At 41.2% G+C, this 16,846-nt stretch overlaps 1 protein-coding gene across 17 annotated transcripts; it reads left to right on the forward strand.

Moving 5' to 3' along the window:
- The first annotated feature begins 620 nt into the window (after positions 1–620).
- LOC117144578 (chloride channel protein 2) lies at positions 621–16,675 on the forward strand. 17 transcript variants are annotated; one of them, XM_033309841.1, is made up of 17 exons: positions 630–797; positions 2,709–3,481; positions 11,259–11,366; positions 11,612–11,777; positions 11,866–11,994; positions 12,658–12,791; positions 12,923–13,079; positions 13,151–13,361; positions 13,418–13,519; positions 13,578–13,812; positions 13,865–14,962; positions 15,056–15,100; positions 15,157–15,225; positions 15,398–15,658; positions 15,768–15,797; positions 15,876–16,109; positions 16,167–16,675. In XM_033309841.1, the coding sequence occupies exons 2-17, from the start codon at positions 3,305–3,307 to the stop codon at positions 16,470–16,472; spliced, it is 3,462 nt and encodes a 1,153-aa protein (XP_033165732.1). In that variant the 5' UTR covers positions 630–797; positions 2,709–3,304; the 3' UTR covers positions 16,473–16,675. The 17 variants fall into 17 exon arrangements, 16 of the variants coding, with proteins under 16 accessions (XP_033165732.1, XP_033165734.1, XP_033165742.1 ...); XM_033309843.1 differs by having other exon boundaries at positions 631–797; positions 15,190–15,225; XM_033309846.1 differs by lacking the exon at positions 630–797 and having other exon boundaries at positions 3,393–3,481; positions 11,593–11,777.
- Positions 16,676–16,846: the final 171 nt, after the last annotated feature.

Consider the following 16,846-nt stretch of genomic DNA (forward strand, 5'->3'; position numbering starts at 1 on the left):
AATAAATTTAATAAATTTAAATATCTAGTCAGACCATGTGACCTATATTATTGTGTGCAAAAAAACATTATAAAATAGGTTTGAAAAAGATTTTTAACTAAGCTTAATGGGGGTGTGCTAAGTTCAAGAAATGTTAAGATTTAGAATAACACTCAACAAATCCCATTCATAAACGCGACGAATGTCAAATCCGGAGACTCACTCGTTCAGATTTTTATTTCAGCCCATAAAGAGCTAGTTTAAGATAAGCGTTTCGAATCGAAATCGCAACTAGCTCCCACATTTCCACTCTCTTTTTGAAATGGCCTGCCCAACGGAAGGCAAATCTTGCACCCAAAGTGGGGAAATCGTTAGGGCTCGGATTAGCTAGCTATATATGCTATATATACTATATGCTCTATCCAATCAGTCAGCTGATCGACGCTAGCTGGCGAATATGAATATACTCTGTAACTATATGGACGTCATTAATCTTGGCCGAGACCGACCGCGACCGCTGGTGATAAGCAGTGGCTCCAATCCAACACCACCTATTCAGCGAAAATGAGCAGCTACAGTTACGGCGGCTACGACGACGACTGCGACGACGACGACGACGCCAGTCAATGCCAGAGCGCGAAGCGGTCGCGTTGACATCGGTAGCTGCTCTCCAATAATTCTCCAATACCATATATTATTCCCATCCGATTCGATTCGATCAGGTCCGACCGACGGACCATGCTAATTGCCGCGCTGTGATACGCGATTCGGTTCCGAGTAGACGACGTTGGACGCCAGCGGGCAAACATCCATGCGAAGTGAGTGCAATCAATCGCAGGTCTTCCACTTGGCATGTGAAGCCACCTCCACATCGAAGGGCCCACTGTAACAACAATAAGAAGCGCTGCTAAAGGCGGCCGAAACACGCGCCACAGGTGTGAGCAGGTGGAGCGGGTGGAGCAGGTGGAGCGGGCGGAGCGGGAATGGCGGTGTCTGTGTTCTCATTATTCTCGTTCGCATTCGTGACGTTTCTGTTTTGCATCTTTGCGCCGCTTTTAATTGATTTTATAACGAGTACGTACATAAGGCCGTGTTACTACAGCAAAGATATCTGTATATGCATGCAAATATTTACAACCGAAACTGTCAGATACATTCGCTTGTAGTTCCCCCAAGCGCGGAATATTTCGGTGATATAAGGTGGACAAAAAAGTATAATTATATAGTAAAAGTGGTCTACAACAAATGCTGTTGTTTGCCGGATTGCCTGGCCTTTGTTTTGTTTGCGAAAATAATTTATTTAGTATATTTTTGGCAAGCTTTGTGCCTCTTGGAGGAATATTTTGCCCTAAAATATATTTAGCCGCCCACAGCAACAAGTGATTCCTGCATTTGCGTGTATCTTAAGTGTTTGTACTTCTAAGTGGCCATTCTGCTGGGATTAATTTTAAGGGTCTGGCTTAAAATCCCATTAAACAGTATTCCAAAAACTTGAGCTGGCAATCTGGGTCGCTGTCCTATACCGCTTTCAACGAGATTTGTCTTCCCCATCCAGTCTATAAGGTTTATTCTTATCTGTTCGAGCAAATATGTGTGTGCACTCATGTTTATACATTTTTTCGAGTGCTTTTGCCAAGTCCGTGCCGTAATGGCCTGACTCAGATTTGCCATTACAAAAGTATTTCAGCTATGTGGAGCGTTTTTTAAACTATTTGCGAATTCAATAAAAAAAAAGTGTGCGCGAATCACTTCCTCTCGAAAGTGTTCCACTGGAATTTCAAACCATATTAATTGCTCTAATTGGTTGACTAACGCATAAGTCCAGTCTAAACGTCACGAAGCTATTAAATAATTTGGAACCCATTTAAATTCGTCATGAATATCATCTGGTTTTTAGCAGACCAATAAAAACCCAAATACATATGTAAAGTTATTTAAATGTTTTTCGTTCAATAAGTGAGAGCAAAAATCTGTGCCTTAGCCTGATAAATCCGCATTCGACTCGATTTGGAGGCTTTAAGGTTGCAATTCTGATTGCATTAGGACTATCACTCGAGGCACTCAAGGAATTCGCAAGACCATAAATTTGCCAAAATAGGCGCAATAATAGTGACAAAAGATTAAAATAATGTAATAAATCTTGGAATTTTAAAAGTTTGCTCACGGGCGCTTGGCATTTAAAGAAAATAAGACCATCATAAATTATCCCGCCATAATCCACTCTACGGTAGAATGGCGACTCCTGCCTGCACATTGTTCTAGTATTTGATGTCAGGCTGCCCCGATGATAAGGCTATATAGTGGGGTCTATAGTACACACTCGTCACCAACTGGGCGAATCAAAACATTCAAATTTAAACCACTAAATTGTAGCATTGGTATACATTTAATTCCTCTATCGCTTCGATTAAGTGTTGTAAACAGCCTGCTTTAAACTATTTGGAATAGAAGCTCTACTATTATTATCTACCATAAGTATGTTCAATCAGTGCTATGTCGTGCCGCTTTGAATTACCGCTATTGTTGTTCACCTGCTCACTACCCTGGTATACACCTGTTATTATTTTGCCCATTTCGCGCCACTTATCAGTTGAGATGCTTGTGTTTGGGTTGTCGGCAAACAAGCTTCCCTCTCCTGCTAAATTCATTAGCCTATACAACTGGCGATTCATTAGTTGAGTTTGCTTACGTTTTATACATACATATACATATATATTTATTCGTTGCAGATCGCCGTCCCGTTCCGCCTTGGTGACACCCACTTTGATAAGAGATAATTAAAGAGTAATACATGTTCCTGATTTGCTTTTCGTCTGGGCCATTGCTTTGCGTTTTGCCGGTGTTAATTAAGCCTTCACACACTTAAGTGTGCCACTTGAAATGTACGCATGAGCACTGTCTTATCGCCAGTCGGATTCGGCCAACGGAGTAGACAAAAGTAAAAAGTGATCTCACAGATAGCAACGATTCCGAATCGGATTCGGATTCAGTATCAGTAACAGCAGCAGCAACAACAGCAGCAGCAGCATTTTCCCATCTGAAGTCACAATCGCAGTGCATCGCCAGCAGCATATTCATAAGTAATCTTTGGCCGCAGCCACATCGGCGTATCAACTCCACGCCACTGGCCACTGGCCATTGAAGGGAAGTCGGTCTTGTGACCACGACGTGGTGCTGCAGCTAATTGAATTTAATGCACAAATGAGCCCAAGGAATTTGCTTTCATAAGTCTGACGAATGCAATTCCTTCACTGCGCCACTTGCATTGTCATCTGTCATCGTCGAGATATTTCACTTCCGAGTCGCTCACCATTACCGTCCCAAGATGAAGGCGACCAGGAATGGCGGCCAGCTGCTCATCGCTCCTTCGCCGCAGAACGCTGCTCGTCTGCTGCCACTGCGCACCTACTCCAACGCCTCCTCGCTGGGCCACCACCATGACAGGAGCACTCTGTCCGACGGCGACGAGGAGGAGGGCGGCCTAGGCTACACCCACACACTGGTGAGTAAACGTTCTAAGCATATTCGATCAGCCTCAAACCCACTGCATTGCTTTGATGCTGATGTTTTTGAATATAACTGAAAAACCAATTACTTGAATTGAAATAGAAGTCAGCGTATTCAAAAGCAGATAAATTATTTAAATTGTGGAAAATATATTGTATATCGCACATTAATGGTTTCGATTTCGATAAGTTCAACAGCAACTATTCATTAAGGCTTACTATATATTTTATTAATAACTTTGTAATCGAAGCCTTATGTACAGCAGAAACTATATCCATCGTCGATAGATTCAAATGTCATTACCTGAGATTTTTTTAACTAGCTAATTTTACCTGAGATGGATGTCACATTCACTTAATATCACTGTATAGACATGCGTCATTTTATATAGTATCGCGGTTTTAAATTCACATCTCTATTGACATGTTGCTTGCGGTTATACACATTAAGTTTTATTTTTTTATTACTAAGTGATCAAAGGCACTTTCAATGCTAAGTCATAGCACAAAGAAATGCATTCAAATTGTAAAAGGAAAACTAAATTTAAATTATTTACTCCCTTGCCTATTCAAATTAGCTCTGATTCATTTCTCTAGCTTCGGAAGTCATAAATTGAGTCCATAAAGTTTAATGGGGGGGGGGGGGGGGTGGCGTGAAAATTTACCTGTTATCACAAACATTTTATTGATCAAGAATTGATTGATTGTTTTACAATGTCAATCGGATTCATGAGCATAAAGTTTATTATATTAACGCAGCAATTCCCAAAAGTAGCGCCAAATGCTAATCTATTAAGTGGGGTAAAAGCCAAACAAATGTTGTACAAAAATGAAACGATTCGATTAATAAGAAAGCCGTAAATACCCGTGCTAATAGGAAAATACATTTATCTATTTAAGGCCCACAATTGTGTTTGCATTGGAACGCCTACGACGACCCAGTTTGTTTGTTATTAATTTTTTTTTATCGTAATTGGTTGGCTGGAAATCCCGAGTTGATAATAAATTGCCGTCTACTGTATTTTTATTTGCATAAACACGTCGATATGGCGCTTAGATTTGGCAATTCCAACCTTGTATTATATGATGTTGTTTAGGGGGATTGGATTGCTCGTTCTGGATTAATATAATCTAATGAATGTTTATAAATAGTAATAAATAAGTATGTTGCTATATATATATAGCACGTATTTCTCATACGCCAAGAGATTTTTCGCGAGGGTATAATTAAGTTCGATACGCCTTTACACACATGTTTCTTGTTTTACTTTTTCCGCTCATGTGATTAACATGTGACTATTTGCTTGTTTTAACTTTATTTGCTTCGGTCTTTTTTTTCTTGATTAATTTTTGTCATGTGCGGTGACACATGTTGCTCAACATAGCAATAAGATGATAATGATATTAAGCTGGAGGATTATTTGCAAGCATTTTGTTGGAAAGTTCCAAAACTCCCACGAGCCAAACAATAGCTTCACCTTGACTTCTCAAATCTATTCTCAACCAGATTGTGTATTGATTTGGCTTTTCTGTACTCCAGATATATCCAACGCAAACCAAATTCATTAAAAATTTGTTCAGACACGGCAATTAACACCTTGTGCAAAAATGAATGTAGAGAATGTACTCCATTATATATTGAAACCGTGGAAAACGTTTAACTACGGGATCGTTTCTCTTGTCAGCTGTAATTTAGAACAACTGACTCAAACGTGCAATTAGTGATCAGTGATTACTACACCTGCTAGTCTAAGTGGTAACTTTTTTTTTAATGGCAATGGACTGCCATCCAACCTATTAAATACACGATTGCCCCAGAAAAGGTATTATCCACTTGGATTTGACGTGTTCTTATCGGCGCTATATTAAACCATCCATCAAAATTGGATCGTTATCAATAATCACTTAACATTAGTTGACCGTTTCGGAATTTCCTATAAAAAGTGTCTATTAATTTGGCGCTAGCTTTATAGGTGATGTTTTAATAGGCCATAGAAATATACTTTCTTGCTATTGCCATAAAGTTACTAAGCTAAATTTGTATTTCTTTATAGCCAGGTATTTGCACTCTGGCCCTCTGGCTGTTTATCTTTTTGCCATAGATATAAGAAATTTACGGTCATATGCCCCCAGATGCTAAGCACGATATTTACTCAAAGATTTTGTTCAATTTTTAATTTGGTTCGGCTGCCTCTGTCCCCCAATCCTGAATAATTTCCAGCCGCGCCTCAGGTGTTGTTGCTATTTGGACCCTTATCGCGGATTTTGCGGCTCGAAAGGTGTTTCTAGCACCATCTGAGATGCTGGCTCCCCAGTCGCCACACGGTTTTAGCCAAGATCACTTTGTTTTATCGCAAGCTTGCTAATTTCTTTCATATGAGTTCGAAAATGGCGTTTCACAAAAAAGTACGTAAATTATCATTTCATCCAGACAAATATCTCTGTAACCTTTTTTTTGCGCCACGAAACACAAAACACAAACTTAGAAATAATTATTATACCAAAGTTAATTATATGCGTTGTGACACATGGTTTTCTTGACTTCCTTGATTCGGAATGGTTGAATTCATGGTAAATATCATTCAAGACCCATTATGTCAATTCACAATGTTTGAGTAAAACAAATTTGGCTATGTGATTTCTATATCGATTGATATGTTGAGATGAATTATGTAAATATAGGCACAATAATACAAGATATTAAGATACAATCATACAAGCATGAGAACTGTTTATAAATTAACAGACACATTATGCTACACTGCTTAATGGATCAAGCAGTGCGCTGATATCTAACAGCTCGCGACAAAAAATAAGCTTTCAGTCTCTTTATACCCGTTACTCGTTGAGTAAACGGGTATACTAGATTCGTTGCAAAGTATATATATTCTTGATCAGGATCAATAGCCCTACCCGTCTGTCCATCCGTATCAGCGTCGAGATCTCAGGATCTATAAAGGCTGGAAGTTTGAGATTAAGCATACAGATTCTAGAAACATACCCATGACCTATGTTCCCACAACCCCTTTTTTTATATTATTATAATTTTTTTTTTCATTTTCTATCGATATTACAGAAAATGTTGAAATCTTTCACTTCACCAGCTGAGTGACGGGTATCTGATAGTAACTCGACTAAAGCATTCTCTCTTGTTTTTAATTGGCCTCTCTTAAATTCTTATTCCTATAGCCATTTCCCGAAAGTCATTAAAGTTCAAGATTATGGTCTGAGTACTCGATTTACGCGCAGACCAACAATCTATACATACCTATTTAGGGTTGCCATTATCATTATCGCAAATTAGGGGTAGAAGTTGTAGATTGACTAAGACAATACGGGCCAGAAGAGCCGGTACACTTTAATACTTAAATGTGATAAATCCAACGGATCCTTGAAGACATGTGACCCAATGCCTAGTCTACACATTGAGACTATTAAAGCAAGTAATCGCAATTTATGCCGCTTAAGTGATCCGTCACAGTGGGCCGAACCATGTCAATATCTTGCAAGCAAGCTAAAGTGACTAATGAGCATCAGTCATCATTTTCTAGAAAAAATAATGAAGAATATTACACCTCATTGCATAACTGGCCATAGCAATGGAATATCTACATTTTTAAAACCCATTATTAATAACAATCTTCGATGGAATCTTGGATTGACCTAGCAAATAAGACCATGCCCACTGTGCACCGCACTTCGTGTCATCCAAGCGCTTGGCATTTTCACTTTTTTGCCGTTGGAGCAGACCACAGATTATTAAATTTATGAAATTCTATTGATGTTTACACGCAAACTTTGACCGCTCGAGAGTCAGTGGATGGATATACTACATACAAATGTGGGAACTATATGTACAAGTATCCGCAAACTTGAGACTGCTGAAAGAGCAGACGAGTGCGTCGGTGTCTGTGTACTAAATTTAATGGAATCTTGAATTTAAGCGGGACCGGAGCGGTCTATCTTCATGACACTATTCAGTTTGACTTTAGACACTGCTCGACTCACATGCAGTCGGGAATTGAATTCGCAAACGGATTTCAAATACGGGAAATGAGCAAAAATATCTGTGCCATGGATGTGACGAAACCGTATCGATCCCATCTTTGATACGAGTAGTGCGCCATCGATTGCGTTCAACTGCTATAAACCCATTAAAAACCCATTCGAACTGACAACAGCACAGTATGGTTTATTTCGGCGATCGGCAACGCGATCGCAATCGCGATCGGAGTAATCAGAAAGTCGAGCGAATCATTCACGATGAAGAGTTTGGCGAGGAGAACGTCGAGCTGGTGGACTCGGAGTGGGCGGACTTCGAGAAGTTCATTTGCCAGTTGCGCAAGCGGCGGAACAGTGCCATGTCCATGGAGGAGGAACTGCGTCACGTGCAGCGGCATCCGAAGATCAAGTCGCACGCCTTCTATCCGTGCCCGCCGCCAGCTGAAAATGCTCGGGATTCGGACTCATCGGACGATGATGATCCCATCGGATACATCGATACTCTTGTAAGCACAACTGGTGATCTGTAATACAATAGCTACTGTTAGGGAAATCCGATTCTTTGTTTGATAACGCACGACATAAAGTTCTTATCTGTATATCTGTTCCACTTGCATTCGCTGTGTGTTAGCGAAGTTCATACACATACGGTCAACAAAATAGCAATTTTAAGTTTTATTTTGGTATGCATAAGTTCTGAGAACAAATACCTTTTCATTCCAATGATATAACTTTTTCATAATTTTTGCTTATTGTTTAATGTTTTTTTTAGCATCGAATGTTCAATTTATGGATAAATATTATATTCCATGCCTTACTTAATCTTGAAAACCCATTTTTTCGCATTTATTAGCCGCAGGTGTATGCATAAAGATATAAATATATGTACGTCTGCGAATAGCCGTGATTATACTGCCAATTTGTCTGATTATTCAACTTTCTTATTATTATTACCCTTTTTTATGATGACGCAAAGAGCGTCCAAATTTTTTCCATTGCTCACGTAGAGGCAGTAGTAAAATATTTGAATTACATCTGTGATACTATACAAGCTCTTAAGATATTGTAAAACAATCAATAGATTATAAATGGAAAAATCACTGCCACCATATAAGACAACCAATCATCGATACGTTCGCATTGTTTATTATTGCAAATTTAACAATGTTGAAAAGTCTGCTTTATTTATTTAAGCATTTTTCGTCACGCCCGTTTCGTACATCTGCCGTGAAACCATCGATCAAAACAAAAACTTTTTAGATTTCTGAATGGTTTTCCAAGCTTTCGCTCGCCGCTTTTCCTGCCAGTTGCCACTGGCGATTTTCCCCACTTCTATTCGCATCTGGGCCTTTGTAAAAGCAATGCAAACACAGTGTACGAATGACAAAACAGGCAAAACATTAGCTATTTTTAATCCGATTATAACGAAAAGTGTTTATTATATTTAAAAAAAAAAGAAGAAGAAAGCAACAAAGATTCCATTGCTAAAGGTAGTAGGGTGGCGAAAAAGAGTGACCGTATCGGGAAGTCGTAGGTGAGATTTGAATACTTTCGTATACCCATTACTCGGATTGAAAACTCCCGAGCACTTAAATCACACACGTGTATTTCATTTCAAGAGCACATCTTAAATTGATAATCCCATATCGTGCAATTAAGTTTATGAACCATTTCGAAATACCAAAGAATTTGGCTTTGATTGCCAAACGAGCGGATTTGGAAAACAATGCTAAGATTCATATTTTGTTTACACATCGCTCGGCCAGTTTTTCAATTTATTTCTGGCCATTTTTTAATATCGGCACAGCGTGCTACCCTGGCGCAGCGTCTAGCCAAAAGAAATTTCAATAATTTTCCACACAAAGAGCGCCGAAAGCTCGACAAGTCAGTTTAGTTTCAAAAAAGTTTGGGCCAAAACAAGAACGCTCGGTGGCTCGGTCGGTAAATCAAAATGAAAAATCAATAGATAATGGAAATCATTAAAAAGTGCCAATAATTTGCAAAATATATGGGCAAATACTGAGGTGATTTGTGTGCATTTCCCGATCGAATAGCAGCGATAAATCAAGTTTATGCGAATACGGCAAAGCCGTAAACCGACCACGACCCAGTGTAGAAATGTTAAAAATAAATGGCAATGCATTTTAGAATGCCCGTGTTTCCGAGACGGGGACTCAAGGGCAGTGGCGTCCACCTCTAATTACGTCTGGCAGTGGGACTCAATTCAATTCGAATCGAATCGAGTCGAAAACTAGCACTGCATCCGCGAGATAACCGAAAACCTAAAAATAATTGGCAAACAAGATGCGACACAAATATTTGGCCAACAGCCGCGGGCATGTCAAAGGCCGCCACCCAGATCCGTCCGACTGCAGTGCTGACTGTGAATTTTGATTAAAATTTGATTACGATTCTCAGTGCGCGATTCCGATTCCGATTCCTATTCCGATTCTGATCGTGATTTTGAGTACGGGACCGCGTTCGTGTGCATCGCTTGCTTCATGTTTAACAACAGCCACTCGCACCAGGATGAGTACATTCGCGAATACGCCTTCGAGCCGGAGCTGCTGATCAATCGCGAGGACTACCAGCGCAAGGAGGAGCGCTCGCAGAAGTCCACAGCCGCATCCTCCGCCTCCACGCCTGTCCGCCAGCGCTGGGATGATGTCATTGCCAAGCAGAAGGAGCAGCAACGCAAGCAGAGCATCGAGATCGATCCGCCCGGCGATGATAAGAACCAAATCGAGATCGAGATCGAGGCGTTCTATTATGTGAGTGGCCCACGAGCCACCTGCCCATTTCATGCGCGTTGGAGCAAGGGCCATCGTCAACCCTTTGAAGCACTGGAAAAAAAACCCTGAAGTAGTTCCTTCATATCGAAAATAATCCATGACACGGTTCCCATTCCAAAAATGAAGTGGAAAATAAGCGAAAGTAACGAAGTGAACTTAATTGGCGATGTGCAAATCATGAAAATCTAAATATAAATAAATTAAGATTTTATTAGGCCCTAGTTGTCTGCAAAAATTGCTAAAAGAGAATCTTGATGGGGCATTAAATCCGCACATTATTACACAGTATTTAGTTATTTATTTTGTTTTCAACGTCTGCTGCGACGAACCTCTTGCATTGACCCTCATAGCATACACCCAAAGAAAATCACCCTGAGTCTTGCCCTTCAATTCGCAAATAAATCAGATTCGGCGGCGGAATTCATACCATTTCACTTATGCCGAAAATAATCTTGATTTTCACTTTCTCGGATATTTTCATGAACCAAATAATGACGTATGTAAATTTATGTGCCAGACTTTTTAGACAAAAAGTTGCAGCTGTCAGAGTTTTTGAAATTCTTAAATTAAAGCTATATCGAAAAATACCTATTTACTTTAAAATTACACTTCCGTTCTGATAAATTTTATATAAATAAATAAATTTGGTGTTCATCGCAAAAGTTGAAAACACTATGAATAAAAAGAGGATACAAATAATTATTATTTGTTGTATTTAACTATTTTTTTCAAGTTCCTGTTTTTCTCTGAGTGCAATTGTCTGTGCACTTCCTATTCTGTCATCAGTTCTTTTTCGCTAGCCATTTGTCTAGAATGCTCAAGGCGATTGTAATTGTTTGTTTTCAACACAGGTAGCACTGAAAGCTTCTTTGTTTGGTTTTGAAAATATGCATAGTTATAATTAGAAAAACATACATTATGACCTTTACAATATTTATAAAAGCTCAGGACCCGAATAACTTGCCATTTCTTTCCGCAGATGTATGGTCGCTATACCAAAGATCTAGGAGAATTTGCCAAGGATGAAGCCAGAAAGCTCAAAATACTCGAAAAGCGACGAAAGCAGGAAGATAAGCAAAGGAATAAGGTAAACTTAAATAGAACGCTGAAGAAACTAATAATTTACCCGTGAAATACAATGTTGTAAATGCTCTTGTGATTTACTAAAATGCCAACTAAATGAGAAAACTAAATATTCAAGGTATGCGCACACAGCCATTTGGCTAAGTAGATTTGAATGAATTGTAGAGTCTTTGAGTAGACCGTTATTTCCGTTGATATCCGCCCGAACGTATCAGTTTATAAAGCAGCAGTGCTGGGAAATATTTACAGGAACTGCTGGGCAAACACTCGACCCGGGCGAAGCGGGTTTCATCATGGATCTGGAGGCACACGGTGGCCCGACTGGGCGAGGATTGGGTCTTCCTGGCCCTACTGGGCATCATTATGGCCCTGCTCTCGTTCATCATGGACAAGGGCATATCCATATGTACAAACGGTAAGTGCGGCTATTCGATAATCGATATTGCAGCTCGTCTTTAGTATCTATTGTTCTTTTTCCCCATTTGTATATCTATTTCCCCCAGCGCGAATTTGGCTGTATCGCGATCTGACGTCACAGCCTTTTGTTCAGTACATCGCATGGGTCTCGCTGCCGGTCTGTTTGATATTGTTCTCAGCCGGCTTTGTCCATCTCATCGCACCGCAAAGTATAGGTAAGCGTCCGCCATGTCATACATCTCACACATCATATCATATTTTCTCATCTAATAACAGTCTCTTCCTTAGTATAACTAATGTGTAGTAGTGGGGTATTTATTGAGTATGTTTTAGAAGTAGCCTGCTTGAGTGAATCATTTAATAATCGCGCTAAATTGCCGCACTCTTCCATTAAAGCTGCCGTCGGTTTTCCAAAATTGTAGAAATTGTATGAATTTTGTGCTTACTTACTTTACTTCTATGGTTGATGATGATTAGGGCCAGGAAACGAATGAATCTTTGATTCTTCTTTGTACAGGATGAAATAGGCGCTACTTCTACTTCAAAACGTATCTCTCAATGAACTTCGTAGGCATTCTCCGATCTTACCTTTTTTTTATTACACCAATAAGTACTCATAGTACCACTGCACTCTGGCAGCTGCCCACTTCCAAACACTCTTGGCACCTCCAATCTGAGAACCCATTGTGTCTACATGTTATATACTCGAACCACCAAAAAAAAAAAGAAACACTCCCAGCAATTCTGCTATCAGCACACCTCAGAAACTAACCACTTAACTATTATTATTATATTAACTGTAACGTATTATCTAAGAACTAACTAACAACCACTGCGAGTATGATCAATGCAAATCTACATAACCAAACTGTGTCTAGGTTCTGGTATACCCGAAATGAAGACCATACTGCGCGGCGTTCAATTGAAAGAGTATCTCACATTTAAGACACTAGTGGCCAAGGTAATTGGTTTAACGGCAACTCTGGGCAGCGGTATGCCATTAGGAAAGGAAGTAAGTATAAGAATTGATCTCACACTGCATGCACAGCGCTGCGGCGAAGCAAGTGCAATTTGGAAAATCTATATGTATACGAATTTCGTTTTCGTTTCCGTTTCCGCTTTCGTATCTCCGCACTTACCCAGGGTCCTTTCGTACATATAGCAAGTATTGTAGCACAATTATTAAGTAAACTTGTCACATCATTCCAAGGCATATATGAGAATGAGTCGCGAAACTCTGAAATGTTGGCGGCAGCCTGTGCCGTCGGTGTGGGCGCCTGTTTTGCCGCTCCAGTGGGTGGTAAGTACATACGAGACTATATACCTCACCTTTTTCGAGTTTCTTGACCTCTGACCCCACTCCCACCGCAGGTGTGCTCTTCAGCATAGAGGTCACCACCACGTACTTTGCTGTGCGCAACTACTGGCGCGGATTCTTTGCGGCTGTGTGCGGCGCCACTGTCTTCCGGCTCCTGGCCGTTTGGTTCCAAAACGCGGACACTGTCCGCGCTCTGTTCCTCACGAACTTCACCACCGAGTTTCCCTTCGATCCTCAGGAGCTGTTCGTCTTCGCCTTGATTGGGTACGTGGGTGATCTGTTCAGTTGTATAGTTGCAATAACTAATGTTTGCTTTTCAGACTTGTATGCGGCCTGGGTGGCGCATCATATGTGTGGGTCCATCGGCGATATGTGCTCTTCATGAGATCCAACAAGCGGATGAATAAGTTCCTGCAGAAAAAGTAAGTCTCCAAGCTCTTAAAATGTATCAATACTTTAATTCACATATCTACCTTTCAGTCGCTTTTTGTATCCGGGATTCCTGGCACTGCTGGTGTCCAGCATCTCGTTTCCTCTGGGCACTGGTCAGTTCCTGGCCGGCGAACTTAGTACCCACGAGCAGGTGACACAGCTCTTCAGCAATTTCACGTGGTCACGAGATGATCTTACTGTGGAGCAGGCGGCTGTAGTGACCCACTGGATGACCAGTTACACCAGCGTTTTTGGCAACCTTGTCATCTACACCCTCTTTACGGTATGGGATTGCAGGTCAATTCTTTTGTAGATGCTGATCTTTCTTTTTGCAGTTCGTGGTCTCCATTATCGCATCCACGATACCAGTTCCGTCGGGCATGTTCATTCCGGTTTTCAAGATCGGTGCTGGCTTTGGTCGTCTGGTGGGCGAGTTCATGGCGGTGACATTTCCCCACGGCGTCCGGTATGGCGGTCGGCTGTCGCCCATCATGCCCGGAGGCTATGCCGTCGTCGGAGCGGCCGCCTTCTCTGGATCCGTGACCCACACAGTGTCTGTGGCCGTGATCATTTTCGAGATGACCGGTCAGATCACGCACGTGGTGCCCGTCATGATTGCCGTGCTGGTGGCCAATGCCGTGGCGGCGCTGCTCCAACCGTCGATATACGACAGTATTATATTGATTAAGAAGCTGCCATACCTGCCCGATCTGCTGCCCTCCAGTTCCGGGATGTACAGCATATTCGTCGAGGACTTTATGGTGCGGGATGTGAAGTACATATGGCACGGCATCTCGTATCAGAAACTCAAAGAAGTCCTCAAGCTGAACAAGACGCTGAGATCCTTGCCACTGGTGGACAGCCCGGATAACATGATCCTGCTGGGTTCCGTGCAGCGGTATGAGCTGATCAAAATGATCGAGAAGCACATCGGACGCGAGAAACGAATGGAGGTGGCCCAAAAGTGGCAGAAGGAGGCGCAGGAACGAGCCCTCGAGGAGGAGAAGAAGAAACAGGAGGTGGAGCTCAAGATGCGGCGACCATCGCGGTTTGAGGTCCTTCCAGCTCCGGATATTCTCAGCTTACGGCAGATTGCCAACGACGAAATGCTGCCGCCCAAGAAAAGGGCGGAGACAATGCACGGTTCGCTGGCGCCCAGGAAGTCCATTTTGAAGAAGACCAACTCCTTCAACCTGAAGACCTACGCGCAGCCCATGGGGCACAGTCCCAGCATCACGCCCTACACCACGATCACCGGCAATTCCGAGTTCCGCATTCGCTCAGCCTTCGAGGCCATATTTAAGAAGTCCACCACGCTCCAGGACGTCCAGCCGGATCCGGAAACGGGTTCCCTCTCCCCGGCCGCCAGTAACCACGAGGTGGAGGTGCCGCGAACTCCAAGCACTCCCGGTGTTTCCAAGAAGGTTCAGCTGGTAGGTGCAAATTTTCCATTTACATCATTAAGATTGGGTGTTGGGTTATATAAGTTGTTAAGTAAACCGGGAGATGGAATCTCTATTTTCAAGCCTGCACAAAGTAATTGGGATTTTGTAACCGATCAAATTATGCTGGTAAGTTACTCACTAACAACATTCATATCATATCATTTCATTCATTTTCTTGGAAGATGTGTTTTTTAACTTACTTTAATATCTGCAAGCAAGTAAACCCTATTTCAACGGAATTAAATAAAACGGTAAGCCTCAAACGAAGTAACAGAGTAAACTATAAAATAAAAGTAGTAATAGTATGAAGCGTTTTAGAATAGAAGAAACACTTGAGTATTTCAGTAGAAGATTGAACTAGAGTATTGCCAGTTAAAATATATGTCTATACATATTGTAATCTCAAGATTAATGTTTAAAAAGCCTGCCGAAAAGGATTTAGCATTATCAAATAATGGAGATAGTTCAAAACAATCACCGAGCATTAAATTCAAAGCAAATAAAGTGGCAGATGTAAATAGATCTCCTCAGACGGCAAAAAGATGCATGAAAATACGGTTTGCCAACGAAGTTGGAGTAAATGGTTCGCCCACTCGAACGAAATGTAAAATTAAACCAGAAAATGAATTGGGTTACTCTATAGAGGATGTGGATGAAACAACAAATCCAGAATCGCTGGCTGAGGTAGGTAAAATTGGTGGAAAAGTTTTGATTAACTTACAATGCATTGTGAATGATTAACTCTCAAAGTTAACAAACCCATTTCTCTCCTATCTTGTAAATCCCAAATAAGAGCATTCAAAAGCCGAAGTCGGTGCGATTGGTACGTTTAGAATATTTGAATTACATAACCCCTTATTTCAATTAAGCTATAATATCTACCGATTTGTTTGATTTACAGCCCAGGGAACGTGTTATTGACATGTCACCGGAGGATCAGAAGCAATGGGAGCTCGAGGAAATGTTGAAGCCCATCGATCTGCAGAAGGCCAATGTCCACATTGATCCCTCACCATTTCAGCTGGTGGAACGCACCTCCATACTAAAGGTTCACTCCCTGTTTTCCATGGTGGGCATTAACCACGCCTATGTCACCAAAATCGGAAGACTTGTGGGCGTCGTGGGACTCAAAGAAGTAAGACTTGTTTGATATCCTCGATGATTATACCAATAACACATGTTACTTAAACAGTTGCGAAAAGCCATCGAGGACATTAATAGCAATAGTTTCGTGCCCCCCACACGGGATGAGGATGCGGATGAGAAGCCGGCGGTGGAGAAGCCCCTGCTGTCGACGAACTCTAGTGATAAGGCCGTGGACATGACCGTCACCTCCATGGACTCGGCACTATCCAATTCCGAGAACTGTTCGGACATTGAAATGGAGCACATAAAGCACACGGATAAGGGCACAGTATCGCTCACCATGCCGCCACAGGAATCTAAGCAAAGTCCATCGGCGGACAAAAGTAACACAGAAAACGGCAATCATGCTTGAAACAAGATGATCGGCCATCATAATAGATAATACGATACGTATACGTAATATGTTTGTAAAGATCAGCTAAACACATCTATCTTAAGTTACGTCTTACACGAGTTAGTCATCAATGTTATTATGTATTTATATCTCGTTAGTTCATAATGTCAAAGATATCGTGATTTACATTTAAGTTGAAAAGAAATTAAGTCACCAACGAAGGCTGTCTTTGAATTTTTATTCAGATTCTGGGGAGTAAGAATGTGGTATACAAGTCCCCTATTTTTCCAACAGATTAATTGTATTAATTTTCCCAAAATTCTTTATTGAATATTTAAGACTAAGTCGAAATTCCTTCTGCCATTTTTCAATTGATCTTTTAAGCTCGCGCC

This window comes from Drosophila mauritiana, chromosome 3R, assembly GCF_004382145.1.
Source record: "Drosophila mauritiana strain mau12 chromosome 3R, ASM438214v1, whole genome shotgun sequence".
In the NCBI taxonomy this organism is placed as follows: Eukaryota; Metazoa; Arthropoda; class Insecta; order Diptera; family Drosophilidae; genus Drosophila; species Drosophila mauritiana.